Genomic DNA, 26,494 nt, shown 5'->3' on the forward strand with positions numbered 1-26,494 from the left:
CTTCTTTCTTCAATATATTTTTTTGGGGGAAATGTCATCATAGTAAAGAAGAATATGGCCTTCTTTATATAACAATTATATAACTTATATAATAAGTTTGTAGACACGTCACTATATAGACACCAGTAAATGTAATCTTGAAAGTAAGGAAATACTACAGATAAGAACAGTGTCCTGGGTACACAGTACATCATATATCTGCCCTGAAGAGAGTTCAAAGAGATTCTGATATCTAATACTTGGGAAAGCAGCTTTGGATCCAAAAACTTGTTAATTATACAGACATGATGCTACCCGAGGAAGAGGGTCCGGCCACCTTTCACTGTCCAGCCAATAAGCAGAGATGGGAACTGGTCCAATGAGCTTTATGATCAGAAGGCCAGTGATTCTGTAGAAGGACTAGAGAAGTCTCTCCGAAACTGTTCTGCCCTTCCATTTCCAAAACCACAGTTTTATACATAAAAATTCAACGTAAAAACCATGTTAACCCTCATCTTAAACAATTAACCCTTATCTTAAACAATAATCGACATAACCCATGACACCTAGCAAATAATAATTAGCATAACCCATGACCCCAAACAGCATTTCTAATTCAAAAGTTAATCCTCTTAATCAGTGGTCCTAAACTTCTCTAGATATACACTTTTAGGGTGAAAGCTGAATTTACAGAACAAGGATGGAAGTCAGGAAGGTCACATAGGACCGAGACCAGCCAGACCAGCTGTGTCGTGTGAAGCCCTAGCCTGCCTGACTCCACTCCGTAAATTCAAATTGATACTCAGTTGGTAGCCTCAACACAAAGGCAGAGCACCCATTCTGCCAAATACAAGAGCTCCCTGGACAGCTGAGCCATTCGCCCATTTGATACAGTGCTTTACAGTTTAGAAGTAAGGAACAAACAACACAAGCATGGTAATTCTGTATTTGATCTATCTGGAAACAGTAAAAATTTTACTTTTGTATTCAGTCATTCTTACTGTTGCCTGTGGAAGGGCCAAAATTCTGTGCACTAGCTTAGCTTTGTTCAGTCCCTGGCCTGCATGTTATGCCAGGTTATGATTTTATTCCACGGTTGCAAAAGCAGTCATGAAGCCAACAACAAGGAAACCCTCATAATGAATTAAAGCCTTGGATTGGCATGCCTACCTCATGGCGGATGTATTTCTGGGTAACACTAGCAAATCATATTAAAACAGAGAAAATCTGTTCATTTTGCTGAATTTGTTTTTCGCTGATGCCAAATATCATATGAACGTTAAAACACCTTTGGCTCAGCAATGTAAGTGACAAAAGCAAACACGCACTAAAGCCAAGGGAAAGCAGCCCCGGGGTATCTTATCGGTCATCCCAGCAACACATAATTGGTAGCAGAGGTTATTCTCAGAGGCATGATGAAATCAGAGAAAGCCACCCTGTCTGACCTTCTAACAGTCAAATAAGGAATTCTTTCAGTAACAATGGGGTACAAAGTAAATCAGTGCCCTTTGATCAGAGTGGTGGGACAAGGTAACTAAATCCTTAGCAGTCTACTGAAATACGCAATAATTAAGGGGCCCTTCAAGTATATTCACCAGCTGCTGTTAGGTTGGAAAAAGAAGAATTCAGTCCTACATGCTAATAATTACTCAACAGATGGGGAAATCCCACTGTTTCTCTCTCCCCCCTCTCAAAGAATGTCAAGAAAAGTTTTCTTTAAAGCAGAATAGTATAGACATCTAATCCATTTATGCGTACATAACACAGAAATGTGTTTTACTTATTAGAGAGTCATCTGGATGCTTAACGGGCACTCTAAAAATACACTGTGATCTAAGGTTGAAAACATACTGATAAATGACAAGTGGTATGAGGGACACTGATTTCAAAGGTGCACAGTAATTTAATATACTCTTAGAGAGGACTTGAAATAGCTGCTCTGAACCACAATTGTAAGAAATTCCATGACAGAAAATTCTTGATTATTCATAGTAACCATGTGTGGATGTAACTAAAATCTACATCTAATTTTGTATATATCCTCAATCTTCATGAAACCAGAAAACACTGATTTATTACTTTCTCAACTTTTTTGATCCTATTATCTTAGAGGTCAGAAAAAACTCTAAGGGATAGATGAATAAACAAAAATAGATAGTAATTAAGACTATGGTTTCATCAGGAACATCTTTTATAATTCCGTCCTTTTCCAGCAGGATGAGCATGTTATAAACTGCAATACAAGTATGGTGTCTACACTAACGAAATGTCCAAGCATATTAATAAAGTCTTATTGTTTTATTCTAATATTGGCCAAATTATATGTGAATACTCATGCCAACTGCGACTTTTTTGCATGTTGTGGGTACAAACACAAAACAAAATGGGCCATGTGTCAACCACAGGAGATAAACAGGACTGCACATATTCATTTAAGACATTTATACTAAAATGTGCTGTTCAGAAACAACAGATATGAAAGCAAGGGGAGAAAATAAACTCGTATATTTCAAAATTACCCTGGCAGAGAAGTATTTGACATTTCTGGGAACCTAAAAGAGGAGAGAAACAGATGTTATGTCATTGCTGGAGTGACTGCTGATCACCTGCCAGATGGAGGACATGCTTTGGTGCTTTCCTTTACAGATTATGAAACCGGAACCAAAGCAATGCTGTAATGATAAGGCACTTTAACCATTCATTAATCCACAAAACAAATATGCATTAAATATTTACTCTGCACCAGGAACCGTGGTAGTCCTAGGGATACCAGAACAAATAAGACAAGGAAGGAAGTGGGGCTGTTCATTCAGCCTCACGAAGAGGAGAACTGAGGTTGTGAAGACATGTATTCTTCTATTTGCTGAAAGGCTGAAAGACTGTCATTTAGAAGAAAGACTAGACTTGTTTCTTAGAGAAGTGAAAGGGAGGGATTCAGAAGACCAACAAGGAGGAACTTTCCAATACTTTAAGCTGGCTAAAAAATCAAAACAAGCTGCCTCATCAAGTAGCTCATCCCCATCCCATGGTTTAAAAAAAAAGATCAGAAAATTTTACACCAGAGGTCCTCTAGAAAAGATTTCTGAGGATAAGACAGACCCCATTTAAGGTTCTTTTCATCATAAGGCCCTTATGTTTATATAACCCACACGATGTTTAGTACAATCAGTTGAGGTGAAGAACATATTGGAGCAGGAACGGACAGCAGAAGGAAGCCATGAACACCTGCAAGAAGGAGATGCTTCCGGTAAGGAAAGGATGGAGCCCAACCATTTCAAGGGAATAATCAATAAAAATAGTACTTCATGCTATTGAAAATGTGTTTGATCAATGAGGGCTTAGAGAAACGTTAGGCATGATAAAGGTATTTTTATTTTTTTATTTTTTAAGGTCAAGCAGCAAGTTTTTATTTTTGGAGAAAGAGTTTTACTTTATAGTCCTTAGTAGAGTACCATGGTATCACAGCTCACAGCAACCTCTGACTCTTGGGCTCAAGTGATTTTCTTGCCTCTGCCTCCCAAGTAGCTGGGACTACAGGTGCCCACCAAAACACCCGCTATTCTTATAGATGGGGGTCTTGCTGTGGCTCAGGCTGGGCTAGAACTAGTGAGCTCAGGCAAGTGTGAGTGCTGGGGTTACAGGCATGAGCCACTGGCCCAGCTGCTAAGCAGCAGGTTTTATTTCTTTTTTCTTTTAAATTATTTTTTTTTCAATCGTAAGTTTGTACATTGATGCATTTATGGGGTTCAGGGTACTGCTTCAATATACAATGTGAAATGCTTACATTGAACTAAGTAACACGTTCATCACATTTATACTCATTTGTTAATAGTTTTGAAATGTACCACTGCATCATGCACATTAGGTGAGGTCCCCCGCAAAACTCCCCCTCCTCCCATGTTCCCCCTCCCTTCCCCCCCTCTCCTCTTCCCTTCTACTTTCTGGACTATAGTTATGTTTTGCCATTCATATGAGTGTGTAGGTGATTATATATTGATTTCATAGTAATATTGAGTACACTGGATACTTTTCCCCCCATTCTTGAGATACTTTACTAAGAAGAATATGTTCCAGCTCCATCCAGGTAAACATAAAAGATGTGAAGTCTCCATCTTTTTATGGCTGCATAGTATTCCATGGTGTACATATACCACAATTTGTTAATCCATTCATGGGTCAATGGGCACTTGGACTGTTTCTATGTCTTGGCTATTATGAATTGGGCTGCAATAAACATTCTGGTGCAAATGTCTTTCTTGTAAAATAATTTTTGATCACCTGGGTATATACCTAGTAGAGGAAATTGCAGGATTGAACAGTAGGTCTACTTTTAGTTCCTTGAGTGTTCTCCAAACTACTTTCCAAAAATGTATTACCTTGCATTCCCACCAGCAGTGTGGAAGCGTTCCCTTCTCTCCGCATCCATGCCTACATCTGTAGTTTTGGGATTTTGTGACATGGGCTAATCTTAACTGGAGTTAGATGATATCTCAAAGTGGTTTTAATTTGCATTTCTCTGATGATTAAGAATGACGAGCATTTTTTCATGTATTTGTAGGCCATGTACCTGTCTTCATCAGAGAAGTTTCTGTTCAAGTCTCTTGCCCATGTAAAAATGGGGTTTTTGCTCTTTTCTTATTAATTAGTTTGAGTTCTCTGTAGATTCTAGTTATGCTTTGTGGAAAGCATAACCTGCAAAAATCTTCTCCCATTCTGAAGGTTGTCTGTTTGCTTTACTTACTGTGTTCTTGGCTGTGCAAAAGCTTTTTAGTTTGATCAGATTCTAGTAATGTATTTTTGGTGTTGCTTGAATTGCCCAGGTGTGTGTGTGGGGGGGTCCTCCTCAAAAAATATTCCCCCAGGCAAATATCTTCAAGTGTTTTCTTTGCACTCTCTTCTAGTATTTTTATAGTTTCATGTCTTAAGTTTAAATCTTTTATCTAGTGAGAATCAATTTTTATTAATGGTGAAAGGTGGGGGTGCAATCTCATTCTTCTACAGGTTGCCAGCCAGTTCACCCAGCACCATTTGTTAAACAGGGAGTCTTTCCCCCACTGAATATTTTTGATAGGCTTGTTGAAGATCAAATGATAAGTAGCTGGGTTCATCTCTTGGTTCTCTATTCTGTTCCGTAAATCTCCCGTGCTGTTTTTGTGCCAGTACCATGCTGTTTTGATCACTATAGATTTATAGTATAGCCCGAAGTCTGATAATATGATACCTCCTGATTTGTTCTTACTTTTGAGTAATGTATTTGCTATTCAAGGTGTTTTCTGATTCCATATAAAAAGAAGTACTATTTTTTCAAGTTCTTTAAAGTATGACAATGGTACTTTAATAGGGATTGCATTAAATCTGTAGATTGCTTTGGGTAGTATGGACATTTTAACAATGTTGATTCTTCCCAGCCATGAGCATGGTATGTTTTTCCATTTGTTAACCTGTTCAGCTATTTCTTTTCTCAGAGTTTCATAGTTTTCTTTATAAAGCTCTTTCATGTCCTTTGTTAGGTAAATTCCCAGATAGTTCATCTTCTTTGGCACTACTGTAAAAGGAATAGAGTCCTTGATTGTTTTTTCAGCTTGACTATTATTAGTATATATAAAAGCTACTGACTGATAAGTATTGATTTTGTATCCTGAGATGCTGCTATATTCCTTGATCACTTCTAAGAGTTTTGAAGTTGAGCCTCTGGGATTTTCCAGGTATAGTATCATATCATCAGCGAAGAGTGAGAGTTTGATCTCCTCTGACCCTATTTGGATACCATTGATTGCCTTCTCTTGCCTGATTGTGATGGCTAAGACTTCCATTTCTATGTTGAATAGCAGTGGAGACAGTGGGCATCCTTGCCTCGTTCCTGATCTGAGTGGAAATGTTTTCAATTTTACATCATTCAATATGATATTGGCTGTGGGTTTGCTGTAGATGACCTCTATCAGTTTAACAAATGTCCCTTCTATGCCTATTTTCTTAAGAGTTCTGATCATGAAAGGATGCTAGATATTATCAAAGGTTTTTTCTGCATCAATTTAGAGAATCATATGGTCTTTTTTATTTTATTGATGTGATGTATTATATTTATAGATTTGTATATGTTGAACCAACCCTGTAACCCTGGAATAAAACCAACTTCATCATGGTGTATAATTTTTTTGATGTGTTGTTGAATTCTGTTTGCTAATATCTCATTGAATATTTTTGCATTCATATTCATTAATGATATTGGTCTATAATTTTCTTTGTTGGATTCTTTTCTGGTTTGGGTATCAGGGTGATACTTGCTTCATAGAATGTGTTGGGAAGTATTCCTTCTTTTTCTATGCTTTGGAAAAAGTTGTATAATACAGGTACTAGTTCCTCTTGAATGGTTTGATACAATTCGGATATTAAGCCATCTGATCCCTGACTTTTCTTTTTTGGAAGATTTCATATTGATGATGCTATTTCAGTGATTGATATAGGTATATTCAAGATATCTAATTCTTTCTGGTTGAGTTTAGGAAGGTTGTGTACTTCCAGGTATTAGTCCATTTCCTTCAGATTTTCATATTTCTGGGAATAGAGATTTTTGTAGCAATCATTGAGGATTTTTTTAATTTCTGAAGTGTCTGTTGTCATTTCTCCTTTATCGTTTCTGATCTATGATATTAGAGATTTTACTTTTCTATTTCTATTGGTTAGGTTGTTTTTTTTTTCTTTTGTTAATGTTTTCAAAAAACCAACTTTTTGTTTTGTTGATCTTCTGAATGATTCTTTTGTTTTCAATTTCACTTAATTTTGTCCTAATTTTGGCTATTTCTTTTCTTCTGCTGGGTTTGGGGTTGGAATGTTCTTCCTTTTCCAGTTGCTTGAGATGATCCATTAAGTTGTGGCTTCCTCTTTCTATTTTCTTAACGAAGGCTTCCAATGCTATAAACTTCCCTCTTAGGGCTGCCTTTGCAGTATCACACAGTTTTTTTTTTTGTGTGTGTAGAGACAGAGTCTCACTTTCTGGCCCTTGGTAGAGCTGTGACCTCACACAGCTCACAGCAACCTCCAACTCCTGGGCTTAAGCGATTCTCTTGCCTCAGCCTCCCGAGTAGCTGGGACTACAGGCACCCGCCACAATGCCCGGCTATTTTTTGGTTGCAGTTTGGCTGGGGCCGGGTTTGAACCCGCCACCCTCAGTATATGGGGCCGGCACCTTACCGACTGAGCCACAGGCGCCGCCCATAATTACACAGGTTTTGATAATTTGTGTCTTCATTATCATTTTGTTCCAAAAATTTGGTGATTTCTTTCTTAATCTTGTCTTTGACCCAGCTGTCATTCAGCCTAAGATTATTTAGTTTCCATGACTTTGTTTGAGTATAAGGTTTCCTGTTGCTATTGAGTTCAACTTTTATTCCATGGTGGTCCGAGAAGATACAAGGAATGATTTCTATACTTTTAAATTTGCTGAGGTTAGACTTATGTCCTAGGTATGATCTATTTTGGAGGATGACCCATGGGCTAATGAGAAGAATGTATATTCAGTTTTATTAGGGTGAAATGTTCTGTAGGGGTCTGTAAAGTCCATTTGTTCTAGGGTCAAGTTTAAGTCTAATACTTCTTTTTTTTTTTTTTTATTTACATTTTAAGACTAACTTTAATCTCAAAATCACATCTCCATACACCTATTTCCTTTTTGTTGACTTCACTTAAACTTAAATGCAGGGTTTGTTAAACGAAGACTGTAAACAAATATTTACCATGTCTGTTACATGTAACACACAGGAACAGCTCTTAACAGAAACTCATCACCCCCCCCACCAACATTTTATTATAAATACAGGTATCAAAACAATCCTGAACATATTTTTCATACTACTAGTAGTCAGCACCCACACTGCTTCAAAAATTAACACAATTTGCGACAATATTCATTATACCTGCTACTTTAAACAATTTCAACTGCAGCTCTTTCACTAAGCAAGATGGATAAAGCATGCCATTTCTGTTTTTCCTTCTGGAGATTTTTTACTTTTCAGAAACACACATGCTTCCACTGCCATCTGATACCCCTCTTCACACTTTCATCTTGTAAACCTGAATTCTATTTAGAGTATATTCCAGGTTTATGTTTAAATGACAGTGCCTTAATAAGAGAAAAAAAATGTGCTGCATTTTTCCTCTTGTTACCTGAAAACATACTGGGTGTACATATATTAAATATATTCTTACAAATGTCCAGGTCATGTTTACCAGGTGAAATTCCTTTACTTAATGTGTGGGTATTTTGCATTGTGATGTTTAATCAAGACATTAACATGAGTAAAAGGTTGTTGATTTAAGACAAGTTTGAGATCCACTAAAATTAATTGTTGTATGTTTGTCCTTCTGGTGGCTGTGGAAGCTTCATATTTTCTTTGGACATCATTAGACGTCTTAGCTCTTGAAGTACAACTTTAATGCTATATGAATTTTGCCATTTTGCTAAAACTGGTATGCTACGTGCATCCACCATGCCACTGGAATTATTTATTCCATTCATATTAATTTTTGTTACAAATCTAACTGACGGAGGAGCTTCTGGGTATTTAGGTCCACATTCTTCTTTCAAGCTATATATTCTGTTTTCATAATTTGTCCTTGGTGGCCCAATAATCATGCCTGTCCACCTTGTAAGCGTCATATCTTCGTCATCTTCAAGGCCCCAGCTAACTGTACCATCACCTACTCCTTTTTGTCCTTCTTCAAGTTCTTCCAACAAGTGAAAATTACGAGGAACTTTAACTCCTGTGGAGACCGCCATCTTATCCTGCAGGCCCTCTAATACTTCTTTGTTTAGTTTCTTCTTGGAGGAGCTATCAAAAACTGTCAAAGGGGTGTTAAAATCTCCAACTAGACAGCTGCATGGCCTATAGACATATGAAAAAATGCTCATCATCCTTAATCATCAGAGAAATGCAAATCAAAACTACTTTGAGGTATCATCTAACTCCGGTAAGATTAGCCCATATTGGCCAGGCATGGTGGCTCACACCTGTAGTCCCAGCGCTGTGGGAGGCCGAGGCAGGTGGATTGCCTGAGCTCAGAGGTTCAAAACCCAAATGACCAGCAGTCAGCCAGAGTAAGACCCCGTCTCTACTAACAACATCAAAAACAGCCAGCACCGCAGGAGAAAGAAGAAAATCAACAAAAAGGGAGTACTTCAAACAAAGAAGAATGAACAAGCACACTGAAATTAAAAAAAAAAAAAAAAAGATTAGCCCATATCACAAAATCTCAAGACCAGAGATGTTGATGTGGATGTGGAGAAAAGGGAACACTTCTACACTGCTGGTGGGAATGCAAACTAATACATTCCTTTTGGAAAGATGTTTGGAGAACACTTAGAGATCTAAAAATAGACCTGCCCTTTGATACTACAATTCCTCTACTAGGTATATACCCAGAAGACCAAAAATCACATTGTAACAAAGGTATTTGTACAAGAATGTTTATTGCAGCCCAATTCATAATTGTTAAGTCACGGAAGAAGCCCAAGTACCCATCGATCCATGAATGGATTAATAAATTGTGGTATATGTACACCATGAAATATTATGCAGCCTTAAAGAAAGATGGAGACTTACTTCTTTCATGTTTACATGGATGGAGCTGAACATATTCTTCTTAGTAAAGTATCTCAAAAATGGAAGAAAAAGTATCTAATGTACTCAGCCCTACTATAAAAGTAATTTATAGATTTCGTATGAAAGCTATAACCCAATTATAACCTAAGAATATGGGGAAGGGGGAAGGGAGGGGAGGGGAGGAGGGAGGATGGGCGGAGGGAGGGTGATTGGTGGAATTACACCTGCGGCGCATCTTACAAGGGTACATGTGAAACTTAGTAAATGTAGAATATAAATGTCTTAACACAATAACTAAGAAAATGCCAGGAAGGCTACATTAACCAGTGTGATGAAAATATGTCAAATGGTATATAAAAGCAGTGTATGGTGCCCCATGATTGTATTAACGTATACAGCTATGATTTAATAATAAAAGAATAAATTAAAAAAAACTCTATTATAGTGCAGGAAGATATCAAGTTGTTCATATCCATTAGGGTCTCCTCTATGAATCGAGGGGCATTCTGGTAGGGTGCATAAATGTCAATTATTGAAATCTCTTCATGTTGGGTGCTTCCCTTGACAAAATATGTAATGACCTTGATAAAGGCATTTTTAATAGCTTTTTTCCTAGCATATGCCTTACACAATGACTGCTCTCATCACACGTGACCTCCCACTTTTTCTTACTTAGATCAAAAGACACTTGTAACTTGTATGAGTAACTTCGTTCCTTATCTGTTAAAATACAGATAATAGTAACTGCCCTAGCTACATCACAGGGTGTTAATAAGGACTGAGTGATATGAAACTTGATTTGTTTCTATTGTCCATGTAGTACTTTATCTTTAACATATACATAACTATTTCCATAGGATTCATCCAGACAAATGAAATACTGAGTCAGAGCTTATTCACATAAACAATCTTGACAGGAATGTCTATTAAAAAATTTTCATATTTTCATCATAAAGATATTATTTCATTTGGTATGAAAACTCAGAAATACAGAAATAAAAAAAAACTGGGAAAAGAGGAAAACAAAACCATCTATAATCCATGTATTTTGTTTTTAATATATACAAATACAGTCATAATTAAGATCATAATGTGTAGGTTTGGTTTGTATTTTCTCTATATCACTGGCCTGAGTGTTTTCCTATACATTTGAGAGCATTTTTTAAACTGTAAAAAGCTATAAAGATATGGGTTAATTTTTCAAACACTATTAGTTAGATATGATTTATATACTATAAAATTTGTAATTCTGAAATTTGAATTCATAAATTCAACAATTTTTAATGCTTCTACCTGATCTACTTTTATAAATTTCCATCAACGTTGAGTCTGCCTCCTTAAGTTCCATTTTTTAAATTATTAATTCTAATTATAAATTGAATCCCTTTGGCTTCTAAAGTTGCCTACCACTTTTCTTCCCATTTGTAGATAGAGCAAAGGCCAAAAGTTAGAACCACTTGGTAGTGTCTTTCAGATTAAACTCCGCCTTCTTTATCAGGATCTGTTCTTGACACCCAGAGACCAATGGGTGTCCCCATCCTATACTACTTGTAAAATGTGACACCAAGTGAAGACATTACCTCTAAACCATTGTCTTTTAGAACAAGGTGTATCTTTGCCATTTATTTTTCCTCTGTAATTGTTGTTATTTGATATTTTCTTTTCCCTTCCTCTTTCACTCAAGCTGCACTGCTGCCTTGCTTCCCTGTGGTACCATCACAACTGCTGCTGGATATGCCGAGCTGTCCCATGGAACTGGGGAGCAGCAGGAAATAGATGTGATACTTGTTGGTTTTACTCCTACCACACCTGAAGTGGGGGGTCCTTTGTTGGAGATCTGGGCAGGCATGACCACCCACTATGACATTAACCGGAGGAAAGAACAAGTGAAAATCTCCCTTCCGCAACCACCTTAGCGTCACTCCGTTGCTTCTGCTGGCATTTCTGGGGAATCACTGTTTATAGGGGAAGCAGTGAGGTAGAATTGAACTCTAGGCATTAATCAAAGTTCTATAATATTACATGGCTAATCACTTTCAGAATGGAATCTATTCTCAATTTAATGCTAAAAAATAAATTTGAGAAAAAAATTGTAAAACATCTATTATGTTCCAGTTGCCTTTTTATATTTCAGTTTTTTAGCTCTTCTATTTTTTAATGAATACAAGTGTGAGTGTGTTTGCATTAAATTACTTTTGGAATCTTAATTAAAATAATTTACACCTTTGTACTGCACTGTTGCTAGGAGAAAGGGGTGTGGGGGGGGGATAGAGAAAGGGAGTCAGGGAGAGGTACTGTATTGTGAGGACAGTTACTCTTGATGATGAGTACATGACGATTACCAAGTCTCTATTTCTCGAATCAAATTTCTGTGAAAGCATGACATTTTAAGAAATTCTGAGTAAAATAAAGCTAAACGTGACTCTTGAAGTGAAAAAATTTATAGAAAACAGCAAACCTTGGACATCAAAAATCAACAAAAAAACTCAAAGCTTATTAGAAATGATCTGTACAAGGTGCAGTTTCTTCTTAACTCGGGTTATCAGGCTGCCATCTTCTGACTTTGCTGTTAAAAAGTCACCATAGAAAGACAGGTAAGTATGTTCAGGAGAAGGAAAATTTGAATCCTAACAAGAACAAAGACTCTTCTGATTAATAGTTACTATTTAATGTAATTAAACAAAACAACATGATTTGACTAAGGACCAAAGAACAAGGAACCCTTCACTTGTATAGAAACAAGAAAAATTACTCCTTTCAGAGATTTTACGGAGCTCTTTCCATTATACCAACTTTGGACAAATTTAAATAATTCCCTCCTATGTACTGTTTATTCTCAGGATTAACATATATATAAATAAACTGCTTTTAAAATGAAAGTTAAAATAAGCATTACAAGATATTTTGGCTGGATTGACACAGAGAGGGTTGATTTTCAAAACACAAGCTAAAGAAGAAAAAAAAAAGAACTAAATAGAAAATGCAAAAACTAAGGTGAAAGGATAATTTAACTGGGTTGGAGACTTAGTGGTCACAGCTGACACCGTGCAGAATTATGATGCCAACTGAATTGCATTAAATTCCAACCCTCATTGATTATACCTTAAATAACCATAAGGGCAGATCAGCATGGGCATTTGGATTATTCTTTTACATTATAATTTTGGATATGATACTTTTCTCCAGTGAAACTATCAATTTTACCCTGTTTAGAATTATAACATCTCAAATAAGGAAACATTAGGCTTTAAAGCTTTTCTGGAAGAAGCATAAAAACTGATCTATATTTAATGACAAATTAGGACAAAGGGTCTCAGCGTTGATGCTATGGAAATATACAATTATTGTTTACATTAGGAGAAATACTTTAATGTGTGCCATTTTGTACTATATTATAATGAGATTAAAACTATAATCTTTTCTGTTTTGTTGGACAGATGAGATTAACACCAACTGTCTCTCCTAAAGAACGGCTACTGAAGCTTCTTACGTATTTACAACCCCAATCTACTCCCTCTTACTCAATTGATGTACAGTATCTTTTAAGGAGCAGCATCTTTCAACTTTGCCACTTTTATCGCTTTCATCTAGAGTAGCCTGCTGGCAAACCAGCAGAGTGTCAGAAAGGGGTGCAGAACATGAAGATATACACAAGTGTGAATTTCATGAAGCCCGATGCTCCTACCATGCCATGTATTTTTGGCTACCAAAACACTACAAGCACTTAGCTTCAATACCCCATGTTGGGCATCTCATCCCAGTAGCAATTACAGCTCCAGTCCAGCTGTAAAAACCCGATGGCGGTGCTGTGCAGATTCACAGAACCAACAGCACAATTCACGAGGGGCACTTCACTTGTTTTCTGAAGCATTTTTGCTAAAGGCATGAGCTGCCAGGGGAGGGTCACGCTCATTCTTTCCTCTTGCACACCCCATGGAGGGAAAACTACTGCAAAGTAACCCAGAAATTCAAGATTATCTCCGAGGCTATTTAAACCCTTCCTTAATACAATTAAAGGGCAATGAGATTGTAGCCACAGATGAAAGCATGGCAAGTCATAGGCACAGCCTACTTAGCCTCTTCACAAGGTCTCTCAGTTTCTAATAATCAGGAGAAACCACATCACAATCAGATCAAGCCAGAGTAAACTAGGATTACGACTGAGGAATAGGCAGGTTAGACATTTTGAAAGTTATATATATTTATTCTGAAAGAAATAAACGTAAAATGTGTACGAATGGTTACAGAAGTGTTTTCAATGCACATAAAGGTTTTATATGTCCAAACATCTCTCAGGGACAGAATCACACCAGAAGTGATTCCGATTCTCCGCTGGGGACAGAGCAGCTGTGGGGAAGAAAATGAGTCTGTACCTGTCTGCCTTGGGGTACAGAGAGTTGTGGGCTGCAGAAAGAGAGACTGGGTAGATTGACCTCCAACTACAAAACACTGGCTTCTCTTTGAGCAGCTCTGGATAGAAATGATACACAGATTAAACAGAGCAGGGGCCAAATTAATCAATGAGGAAGGCTATTAACACAGATTAAAAGGGCTTTGCTTAGGGTTCCTTGGGAATGATGGCTCATTTGTTAGTTTATGTAAGACCCTAGTCCTTTTTGGAAAGAAATGAGAATTTGAAAAAAAAAAAAAACCTGATTATGAGCTGAGCCCTAATGTATTTAACAAAAGTGTGAAAAATAAACATAATTATAGAAATTCAAGTGCATTATAATTCACTTGTGGACATTAATGAAGCTCAGAGGGCATAGCTCACAAAACAAGTGATTAGAGTTGCGTATGAACAATAAATAGGGTCCCGGTTAATAAATGTGCTGATCATTGTGTACAGTTTTAATACTATCCAGTTTGATCAGACTGGTACAAGCATGAGTGGTTTATAAACACATAATACTTAGATATGATGTTAAGTAGAAATGAGGAAAGTCATTTCATTCTGATGTTACATGAGACTTTATAATTTTGTTTTAAGGTTCTTCCAAAAAAAAAAAAACAAAAACCCCTCGAAACAAAAAACTCACAAGAAACCAGACACAGTACTCAGGTCAATCCTATAGAAAGGAGAAAACATCTGGTTTTCTAAATATGGTTATATTTAGACTAGTTCTTAGCACATATCAGATGTATCATCTTAAAAAATTGCCAAAAGCATGAACGAATCATTGATTAAATGAACACTGCTTCCAGGCAAAACCTCTTGCCTTCCCGTGCTGTCTTCCAGAGATTCTGCAATGTTTTCGTGTCTGCCAGTTATGATTCTCTCTGCCTATGATAGCCGCTATGATAACAGGAGGTCGGTGTGGCCAAGTGCCTTATTTGACAGGTCACTTCAATGTTGGCCTTACGATGTAATGTGGGTGCTTTTATTGTGAACTAAATAAAATCTTCAGGTTCCCCCCTCAGCAACTAACTGGAGCCATTCTTGGCTAAGGGGATCCCTAAAACTGAATGCTAGCTGTGAGAAAGGAGATCAGACATACCTCATCATGCCCTGTCCCCTTCCTAGAGAGGTCCTCTGTGACTAACAGGCCTAAGACGCTGAAGACACACCTGCAGGTCCTCAAAATACACAACAAACCCCTTGAGTCTGTGGGCACTTTGTCTCTAATTAACAGCCACTTTATTTTAAGCATTCTTTTTCTTGTATTAGACAGAGTCTAACTCATTTAGCCAACTGTCCCCTAAAGAATGTTTAAACCCACCTATCACCCGTAAGCTCCCCCTTCCAGATGTCCCACTTTTTAGGACCAAACTAATGTATGTTTTCCACATATTGATTTATGACTTCACCTGTAATCCCTGTCTCCCTAAAATGCACAGAACCAAACTGTCACTCCACCACTGCAAGCCCACTGGCTCAAGGCTTTTGGGGTGTGGCTCCGAGTCATGGCCCTCAAATTTGGCTCAGAACAAACCTCCCTAAGTTATTTTACAGAGTATAGCTTCTCTTCTGTTGACATTATGATTTCCTAAATTAATTCAACATTAATTAAAATATTGGCTACAGGAGAGTGAGAAGGAATGCCAATTTTGTAAATGGGTGACCTTAAGTTTCCATACTTGAATAAGTAAAACTTTTAAGAAATAAGTTACCATTCTCTAACTATAGAGATCTCAGTGATTCTTTAGAAAATAAAAATTTTACTTTTTAAACTGGACCATTCCTTTTTATAAAATCTAATGACCAAATGATTTCACTAATTACTTTAGAATTCAATTTTGGAATAGTTTGCATAGTTGAGTTTGCAATGCAATAAACTATGCCTGGATGATCTGTTTACACCACTGCAAGTTACAAGAAAAAACGCTTTCTCCTTAGAGGACTTTTCTCTTTGAAAGCACAAAGTGGCAAAAAGCCAAGGGAAGCTGGTGCTTAAGCAACCAGGAATGAGCAGAGCCTGTGTGCATTTCAATCTCAGCCAACCGAAGTAAATGTTATTGGAGCTTTTGTGCTGTCAAATTGCTGCTTTCATGCCCACTGCATCCCACAATAGGAATCCTTGGTCTACAAGGAAGCAGAAAGGTTGCTGTGCCTTCAGGCTGGATTTCTTCATTCCTATGCAAAGGGCAGGGGAGTGGGATAAGAAATGCTGCTGTAGTTCATGGGCTAGGGACAGAGAGACTCCGGTGGGTCATTTGGACAAAGAAAGAGACAAAATAGAAGAAAAACTATTACCATTACTTTTTGCGTTAAACATTCAGACCTGGGATAACTTTCTGTAAGACAAATTCTGGAGAGTAATGGATTTAAGTTTTTAAAAATTATAAACACATACTGTACAAACCATAAAATCAAGATCAATAAAAATACAATTTTATTCTGAAGGGCAACAATTTGAAAGACGTATGTTGTGTTTTAGTTAACATCTGCCTTTTTCTTGAGATACTGGATTTTCCTTGATGTGGTATTTTCTTGTATGAATGTTTAGTTTGTTATTATATTTATTTAATGCTCATGTTTTGAGCACTTACTATGAACCAGGTACAAAATTTCATTTCTAATGTTGCATTTTAAAGTCCCAAATTTAAGCCTAAGCCCAAGCCATACAAATTTTTTTCTTTAAATATACTGAAATATATATATTTTTAAAGCATCCACTGTTACTATCAGGCAAATATATATATATTTTTTTCTTTAAATATACTGAAATACATATATTTTTAAAGCATCCACTGTTACTATCAGGCAAATATATATATATATATATTTATATATATATATTTATTTATTATTTTTTTTTTTGCAGTTTTTGGCCAGGGCTGGGTTTGAACCTGCCACCTCTGATATATGGGGCTGGTGCCCTACTCCTTTGAGCCACAGGCGCCACCTGCAATTACATTTTTTTAAGACTTATGCTACCATAATGTCTACCATATAAGCACAATTTCTTAAGACAAACAGCATTATAGTTAATGGGAGAGCAAGAGTCAAACAGTATTTTTTGATCACAAAAACAAACTTTTACAGCACACAGTTAAATGTATACCTGATATCAAAAAAAGAATTGTACTGAATGATACAGAAAGATTTGGAGTCATGTGCTTTTAGAATGGTTTGCTATGCTAATTATGGTCTTACTTCCCATTCACCATACATTTTCAGCAGGCACTCACATGGCCATGAACTTGACCTTAGCAAGTTAACAGGTTTGCTGATTTTTTTTTTTAAGACATGGAATATGACTACGTTGTATGAGTGAGGCATAAAAAATACAGATATTAGCTTACCTCCTTATTCCCTCTTTTCCTTAACCTTTCAAGCAGACACTGTTTTGGGTTTAGAAAGAGTAAAGAAAAAGAGGATGTTCACCATGCAGAAGAATAAAAAAGAAGTTTTTAAAAAGAAAAGGAAAAGAGGGCAGCACCTGTGGCTCAAAGGGGTAGGGCGCTGGTCCCATATGCTGGAGGTGGTGGGTTCAAACCCAGCCCTGGCCAAAAACCACAAAAAAAAAAAAAAAAAAAAAAAAAGAAAGAAAAGGAAAGAAATAGAACATTAAAGCCACACAGAAACAAGTTAGACATTGCGCCCTCTCCTAAGTACTCATGATATGATGACGTGTGTTTTATTTCAGAATTCTTTGGATTATTTTTTCTATGGGTTTTAAATAAATTTGCTTTTGAACTGCCACACTTAATAATCCTATGACCTTGGGTCAGTTATTTAACCTTTCCATGCCAGATACTTTTCAGCTGTGTAACAGAGTTGATCATACCAAAGCCTCAGGGCTATGAACATTAAAATCAACATCTGGGGGGAGTGTGTGTGTGTCCTGGCATACTGGCTCCTGCATGGTAGGTGCTCAATAAATATTAGTTTCATTGCCTTCTTTTCCTAATGCATTTACATTATCTACACATAAGTCAGCACAGCTAAATGGAACAGATATATACACACAAAATAGCAAGCCTCAGATTTCTCAAATCAATAATGTTTTTAAATAATTCAACTCAAAGAGTAAAGAAATTACTCATTGAGTAAAGTAAATTAAAATTAATCATCATTTTGAGTGTTTAAGTGTTAGAGTAAGAATTAAGTTGGCCTTTCTTGTTTAACCACTCTAATTATTGAGGTTTCTGAATTTTATTTTTTTACTGCATGTGATACTTTTTAATTGCACATTTCAAAGGAACTCAAAACACAAAGGGGGGGGGAGAGCAGTACATTTAACTTCAACTAGCCACTGTGTAGTGGGGGTGACCAACCTTTTTGTCCCCTCTGCTGCACACTGAAAAACAAGAAATGTCTTGGACCACACATTAAATATACAAATGCTGATTAGCAAAAAAAAAAAAAAGTCTGTCCATACATTTTGTGATATCCCACACCACAGATGAACAAAAAAAGTCCTCATAAAATCAGTACTCGACCTATGGGGCACAGATTGGCCCCGATAGAGCTCTCTGGGACCAAGTTTCTGCCAATCTAATACATATTTGGAGATAATTTTGTTCTTTAAGCACTGCTTTTTAAAATTTTGAGTGGATGTGTCTTCGACTCACGAATCATGCCCCTTCCAGATTCTTTTCCATCTCACATTTTCCCATCACCATGTCTGACCAGGACTGTGGCTTCGGTAGATATCCTCACGGCTATACCATGTTACACTTTGACAGGTCGACCTGTCTGGGAGACAGTCTTGCTGTGGAAATGAACCATCTGTCATTTCAAACCCCTGGATTTGTGAACAGTTTGCAATTGTTTAGAGAATGCAGTGAATGACAGAGGACATTTTTCTCTGCAAGCTGAGGTGCCTGCTTTCAGACCATATATAATTGCTTCTGTCTCTAACATTAAGAGAAAAAAGGTAGAAAACTACAATTCTTGGAAAAATATGAATGCCCAGGGGAGTGCAGTTCTACTAATTGCTCAACCACACTGTAACACTTGATTTTGGCAACTCAATGGTCAGATGGGATGCAGACAGTTAATCACCTCTTAGCAAAAGTTGGAATATTTAATACTTAAACTGAGCAAGCCTGTAGTTTTCATTTGCTACAAGAACAGTACAAACAGAGCTTTGGCACTGCAACTAAGGAATAAAAACAACCCCCCCCAAAGATCAATCAGATCAGAGATGAAGAAGAGATAAAAATCAGCTGGTTGCCAGAAAACCTTTAAAAATATTTAAAATATTTTTCTACTCTCCCAAAGCATGAGGAGGGGAAAAGGGTGTAAGGGGATTTCACCTTCTCAGGCTAATTTTTCGTGAGATACCACATATGTACATACATTCATTTAAAGACTGGCCATAAGTAACATGACACAGAAAGTCTTTCTCAGGAAAAAAATTGAGACACCTTCCTAAGCGTATTTTTGAATGTTAGATTCAGAGGCTGCATGGTGAGGGAATCAACATAAAATTGTTCATTTGGCAGAGAGGAGAGAAGGAGTTAAGGTCTTGTGCTTTGAAGAAATTTGGCACCTGAAGTAAAAACGGCTTAAAAATCAGAGGCTTTGAAAAAAAATTAAAGCACAAAGCAGATGGACTCTAATTCTCCACTTTCTTTGAAGGTTTAGATCCTAACCTATGTTATCAAGCTGTTGTGGTTTGGAAGAATGTTGTAAAAGCTAACAGCAAGAATACTTTTCAAAGTTAAGAGAGAAGACATTAATTCTTAGCATCCATCTTCCTCAGCAATATGTTGTTTCTTCATGCTAGTTCACTTAGGTGAGCATGAATTTATTATTTCTTTATGCAGTTTACATAGTTGTCCCATTGCCTCAAGTATTAAATTTTTATAAAAATTATTAGCATGGACTGAACATTAAATATGTAGACTCCCAAATTAGAGAACAGATTAGCTCTGTAAAAGAAATAGCTTTCTCATCCCTGTCTTATCATGGGGGGAAGGAGGTATAATTATATATATTGTATAAAGATTATTGTAACAGAAACCACTCAAACCGTCTCCCAACTGGCTTTCTCCCTGAAGCACTGGCTTTCGCCCCTTCAGCAGAAGTTGAAATGAACATCTTTCCTTCCCAGCCCAACACCTCAGGACATGTTTTCATTCAACAAACACTCAGGAACTGCTGTGTTAAGTGTTATATGAAGTACTGTATGAAGTATTGGAGTTACAAAAATAGACAGCCTTTATTTTAACCTCAAGTACTTCCCACTGAGAGAGGATGGATTTATAGTGATAGAAGATCTATCCCTAGAACTATTAATAATTTGTCTCTAGTGATAAAACCCAGGAAATTTGGAAGAAACATTTTAAACAAGCTTAAGGCTAACCAAGTCAGAATGAGGTTTCATAGAACAAAGTCAAGATCAAGTCGAGCACCCCCCCCATGTTGAAATTAACACTGGCAAAAGATGTTTTAATCTGAGTGAGAGATTTGTTACCATTTGAGAGAAAAGACACAGATTTATTAGAGCAGGAAAGTGAGACTAAGAGAAAAGAGGTCACTTCAGGGAGTTTAGTCTTAGTAAATAGAAGGTGCAGGGTATTAATGTATGAAATTATTATGTAGATTAGATCTTAAATATGTCTATAAGCATAGCTACTTTTCATTTATTTTATGAATCAAAGTAGATTCTAATTCTTAAATTCTGTATTTAAATTTATAAATCCATTCACATACACACACATACTTATGACTCCGTTAGCTATTTTAGAAACTGCTATTTTCTGTTCTGAATCCTATGTTAACAGTTGATGCTGACTTTTTTTTGAGACAGTCTTACTATGTGGCCCTCACGGTAGAGTACTGTGGCATCACAGCTCACAGCAACCTCAAACTCTTGGGCTTAAGTGATTCTCTTGCCTCAGCTGGGACTGGGGTGCCAGCCAAAGGCCCAGCTATTTGTTGTTGCTGTTGTTATTGTTGTCGTTGCTTTGCAGGCCCAGGCCGGGTTCAAATCCACCAGCCCTGGTGAATGTGGCCGGTGCCCTAACCACTGTGTATAATAGGCACCGAGCCTGACTTCTTTTTTTTTTTTTGTAGAGACAGAGTTTTACTTTATTGCCCTCGGTAGAGTGCCGTGGCGTCACACAGCTCACAGCAACCTCCAACTCCTGGGCTTAGGCGATTCTCTTGCCTCAGCCTCCAAAGTAGCTGGGACTACAGGTGCCCACCACAACGCCTGGCTATTTTTTTGTTGCAGTTTGGCCGGGGCTGGGTTTGAACCTGCCACCCTCAGCATATGGGGCCGGTGCCCTGCTCACTGAGCCACAGGCGCCACCCGAGCCTGACTTCTTTGAAACTTAAAATTTCCAAGTAATTTTATAATCATCTTGAGCTAATTTTTAAAAGTTACTCTTTGTGAGCTTGTAATCCCAGCACTCCGGGAGGCTGAGGTGGGAGGATCCCTTGAGATCAGAACTTGAGACCACTCTGAGCAAGAGTGAGCCCCCATCTTTACTAAAAATAGAAAAATTAGCCAGGCATTGTGGTGGGCGCCTATAGTCGCACCTACTCAGGAGGATCACCTGAACCCAGGAGTTGGAGGTTGCTGTGAGCAATAAGGCCACACACTCTACCAGGGCCACATAGGCTCACTCTCTGTGTGCAATAACAGGTATTAGTTTTGAGCAGAACTTTTATTAGAACTTTAACTATTTTCATACACAAGTAGGATTCTAGTACATGACTGACTGTAAGGCCAAAGAAAGATTTCCATTTTTATTTCCCATTACATAGTAAAAGTTGCAATTTCTTAATGAAATCACAATCTCTTCTTTGCTAGACGTGTTCTCTAGTCAGACCAGATTAAAAGGTGAACAAAAGCAGATTTATAATTAGACTGCAAAACCTCTTTCAGAACCCTCATTCTGCCCATCCTTAATGGCCCTATGCTCTCAGCCATACTTGACAGAATACAAGTATCCTTCGTTTCTTTGTATTATATGAAAGACTAATTCTTCCAGAGAAGAATGCCTAATATTTTAAAAGGAAAGATTTTGGAAAGGACCTCAAAGGTGAGGAAAATTAAGCAAAGAAAATAACTTCAAAAGCAGCCTTCTTGGGTGGCGCCTGTGGCTCAAAGGAGTAGGGTGCTGGCCCCATATACCAGAGGTAGTGGGTTCAAACCCAGCCTGGCCAAAAAATGGAAAAAAAAAAAAAAAAAGGCAGGCTTCTTAGTGAAAGTGCTGAGGTCTGGAAGTGTGACTGAAACAAGGGGTGGACCACGTCTCTGGTCTTCAGGTGCTGACAAGCCTCATATTTGCCTTTGATCCTCCACAAAAACTCATCCACCACACACCCCTAACCCCAAAACTACCACAGGCTAAGCACTTAAAGACCTCTGAAATCCCATCCCAGGTTGAGCTGGAAAACTCAAACAACACACTCCTTATCCAGGGGATTTTTATGTTATTATAGATTTCATCTTTGAATAGTAACTACTCCACCCATCCTTTATTGGAAAGGAACTTTACAATTTGAGTTTCAAAATCATGAATTTGTTTTTGAACAGGATTCGTTCTTTGAGGTGAACTCTTTTGGTTTGTAATTACTGCAATGACATTTTACTTGACTGTCTTGTCGCATCCACTGGTGTGTGCATGCACACACACACACACACAGCCCCACAGAACATTATTTTCTGTAATGTCACCAGCCACATTAGAATTATATCTGGGACAGACTTTAAAATTCTACCTTACCTTACATACTCTACTGCTCATTTAGTTAAGTTATTGCTGGATTACAAAGTAAAAGAGAAAAATCACTGTGTCATCTCGGCTTTCCATTTTGTAAAAGCAAATGACAGGTCCCTTTTGAAAATACCACAAAGCAATATGAAAACAAGAGTCTAGTTGCTATGGTAGGGCACAGGGAGAGGGCAGCACAAGAACAGAATAAAAATAACTTACAAGGATTTCAGGGAGAGTGATGATTCCTTTTTAACACAAGATTGGCAACTGGTAGTGAGGGCTGGGTTAAGAAAGATTCCGAGGCTACCTTTTCACTGGAAGGAAACACTGCCATGACCCATCACTGGTATCTGTTGGAAGTACTAGTGGGGGGACAGCTGACGTATGTGCCACACACTTACCATCTCTGAAGTAGAACATCCAAATCAGGTGACTAACCAACAAATCCTAGGGTCAAAAGGCCCATCTGTCCTTGGAGTCCTGGAAGTGTTCCTTTCTCCCAGCAGAGCTGCAGAAGCATAGTCCATGCACTCCTTTTTCATTCTGAAGTTTCAACAATCTATATTGGAGTCATTAAAGTCTGTGTTCTAAATAGGGGAACTCCTCAAGTTCCCAAAATTTGTGTGCCGCCTGTGAATACTATGCATTGGAAGGTATCATTTTCCTAAAGCAAGGAAAATTTGGGTTTTGAATGGATAGTCTCTTTTTCTATTCCAATTAGATATGGGAAAATATCCTTGCACACAAACTTTATGTCCACCCTGTGTGTGTGAAGTGTGTGTGTATACATTTTTTCCATTTTTGAGGGAGATGGCAAATGATTGGGTTGGAAAAACAAAACCATTTATGTGGCTACTGTAAAGTAGTTATTTCTTCTCTGTGCCTTAATATCTGTAATAATAAATATTCCTAAGAAATTTAATTTAATTAATTTTTTTTTTTTTGAGACACAGTCTTGCTCTGTCACCCTGGGTAGAGTGCTGTTGGCATTACAGCTCACAGCAAATTCCAACTCCTGGGATCAAGCGATCCTCCTGCCTCAGCCTCCTGAGTAGCTGGGACTACAGGTGCCCACCACCAAGCCCAGCTAGTTTTTCTGTTTTTAGTGGAGGCAGGGTCTCTTTCTTGCTCAGGCAATCCACCTGCCTTGGCCTCCCAGTCCTAGGAAATTTTAAATAAAGACTGATCAAGTATCAAATTTGATTTCGGTGAAAGCGAGAAGCTGTCATCTTCGTTCCAGGGAATGGGACACAAATGGGAACTGTACCAGCGCATACTGGATAGGGCCGGAAGCGCACTAAGCATCTGGCACCAAAACAGCCTGGGTGAAATCAGCACTTAGGAACCATCTCTGATTGTCATGGATGTTGGATGGAGGTGGACGGGAATGTGTATGTTCAATAACTGATGGACCAGATTAAAAAACTGACATCAAAGAAACTAAGGGGAAAAAAACTAAAAAATTAAAATACAGATTAGGACATTATAGAAGCAAAAGTGTATAGGGTTACTGTTTTATTTTGACGTCTTTAATAGTGATTTATTCAGATTCATGACAGCATACAAACAGTTCATTAAATAGCTAAAAAGTGCAGTGAGAAAAAGCAACCTATAATGCAGTTTGGAAACAAATCGTAAAACATTGTACTCTGTATTCTGTTAATAACAAACACAAGAAAAATTGAAAGTAAGAGCTTGTAAGGTGTTCTGGACTGAGAAGGGAAAGAGATTTATAAAGCAAACACACACACCCCACTTTGTTTTACATAAATTTTCTCTTTTACTAAATAAACAGGCAGATACAAGTAGCTACAGGTCAAGATGCCTGACTACTCAGGAGAATTAATCACAGGAGGTAGGTACATCAAGAAATGGAAGAGGAGATGTTTGTTGTGGAAAAATATGCATATTCAAGATTTAGAAAAGTAACACAAGATTAATCCAGCAGCGTTCATGCAGATTAGATTCTACAAACACAACATGCTGTAAACTGTCAGTTAGAGACTTCAGTCTTCTGGGCTCTGTGGCTCTCACCTGTAATCCCAGCACTCTGGGAGGACAAGATAGAAAGACTGCTTGAGATCAGGAGTTCGAGACCCACCTGAACAAGATTGAGACCCTGTGTCTACTAAAAATAGAAAAACTAGTCAGGCATGGTGGTGGGTGCCTGTAGTCCCAGCTACTTGGGAGGCTGAGGCTGGAGGATCACTTGAGCCCAGGAGTTGGAGGTTGCTGTGAGCTATTATCAGGCCACTGCACTCCAGCCTGCACAATCATGCCCTGACAGAAGGATTACACTGATTAAATTATCTTAAGTTGTTATTCCAAAGAGTATAATAAGGTCTCATAAAGAAAATTACTTCTATAATGACTTCTGGCTGGGCACAGTGGCTCATGCCTATTATCCTAGTGCTTTGGTAGGCCAAGGTAGCAGGACTGGCAGAGCCCAGAAGTTCAAGGCTGCACTCAGCTATGATGATGCCAATGCTCTCCAGCCTAGACATCAGGGTGAGACCCTGCCTCCACAAAAGCAAACCAAAAAATATTCCTATCTTATTATCCCTTAGTGACAGTATGTAAAGCACTTAGAGTAGTTGATAAAAACAAAAATAAAATATTTCACTGGAATATTATCCTTCCTATAGATGGAGAACTGCAGAAAAACACATACAAATACTGTATATATCGCAAGTTCTATTTGATTTTTTATGTTTTTTGGGGGGACGATGAAACTGTAAAGATCTTTAGTTTTTAGGGATGAGGGAATAGAGGCTAGATAAGGCCTCAGTAAGGTTAGAGGTTACTGCAGGTCTCCTTGTGTCCCTTCCCTTTATAATATACTTTATGCATCAACTAAGAGGTAATAAATCTAAGGTTTTTGAAGATACATGTAACCTTCAAATAGAAGCACTGGCCCCGCCAGACGCAGCAGCATAATTGCACGGACCTCCTGACATACAGCCTTTTCTCTTCCTCCCATTGAACTTGCTTAAATAAATAATGCTTTGTGAGTTTATGCTTTCTATTGCTGCCTGTTTCTTCTCCTGGTCTGCAGGTTGACAGACTTCTTTTTCTTCCATCCATCCGTCTGTCTATTCATTATTCATTACTGGTGTGTTTTATTCCTTCTAGTAGGAATGTAACAGGCCCATCATAAACTAGATTCGTGTAGGAATCAACATCAACACTGAAGTCATGTCACCAACATTTGGTAGGTTTCTTAAAGTTAGACTGCTTGGGATCAGACTCTTGCAATTCATACTGGCTGTATAAGCTCAGACGAGTCACACAAGCCTCTTTAAGCTTTGCATTCTTCCCATCTACTAACGGAGTTGTCCTGAGGATTAATCAGTTTAATGCATGGTCAAAAGTTACAACTTTCATTTATAGCAATACGCCAAATTAGGGCCCCTCAACGGCTCTCCTACTAAAATTAAATAAAAATAAAAATATAAGATTTAAAAAAGTATTTTAAAATCATTTTTTAAAACCTGTCACTTACAAACCGAGTTTGTAAAAAAGTAAGGGATACTAAGGAGGCCAAAAAAAGTAGGTGAACCAAAAATTGACCTTGAGTTTCAACATGAAAGAGATAGGGAACCCTTGAGTGAAGATGAAGCCTGGGGCCTGTCCCTTTGAAAGCAGAAAGTTTAATAACAAAACCTTCCATAAAGCAGGGCTCCCAAAGAACTGACTCTCAGTGCAAGGGAGGCTATGATAAACCAGCTCTCATATGAAATCACACAAAGGAACTTGCCTGCCTTGACCTTGGGTCTAGGTGGAAAAAGAAAAAC

At 37.8% G+C, this 26,494-nt stretch overlaps 2 protein-coding genes across 13 annotated transcripts in view; both read right to left on the bottom strand.

The window, feature by feature from the left end:
* TENM3 (teneurin transmembrane protein 3) overlaps nucleotides 1-26,494 on the bottom strand; it is a 953,923-nt gene that overhangs the window by 224,260 nt on the left and 703,169 nt on the right. The gene's annotated exons all lie outside the window — the stretch shown is intronic.
* Nucleotides 7,591-8,765, bottom strand: LOC128581845 (ubiquitin-conjugating enzyme E2 variant 2-like). Its single transcript, XM_053585146.1, has one exon. It carries the CDS (start codon nucleotides 8,753-8,755, stop codon nucleotides 8,318-8,320), a length of 438 nt encoding a protein of 145 aa, XP_053441121.1. The 5' UTR covers nucleotides 8,756-8,765; the 3' UTR covers nucleotides 7,591-8,317.

This window comes from Nycticebus coucang, chromosome 1 (assembly GCF_027406575.1).
Source record: "Nycticebus coucang isolate mNycCou1 chromosome 1, mNycCou1.pri, whole genome shotgun sequence".
Classification (NCBI taxonomy): domain Eukaryota; kingdom Metazoa; phylum Chordata; class Mammalia; order Primates; family Lorisidae; genus Nycticebus; species Nycticebus coucang.

Bases quoted from the DNA above. Each gene is read 5' to 3' on its own strand.
- LOC128581845 (XM_053585146.1), bottom strand. From the start codon at position 8,755: ATGGCGGTCTCCACAGGAGTTAAAGTTCCTCGTAATTTTCACTTGTTG.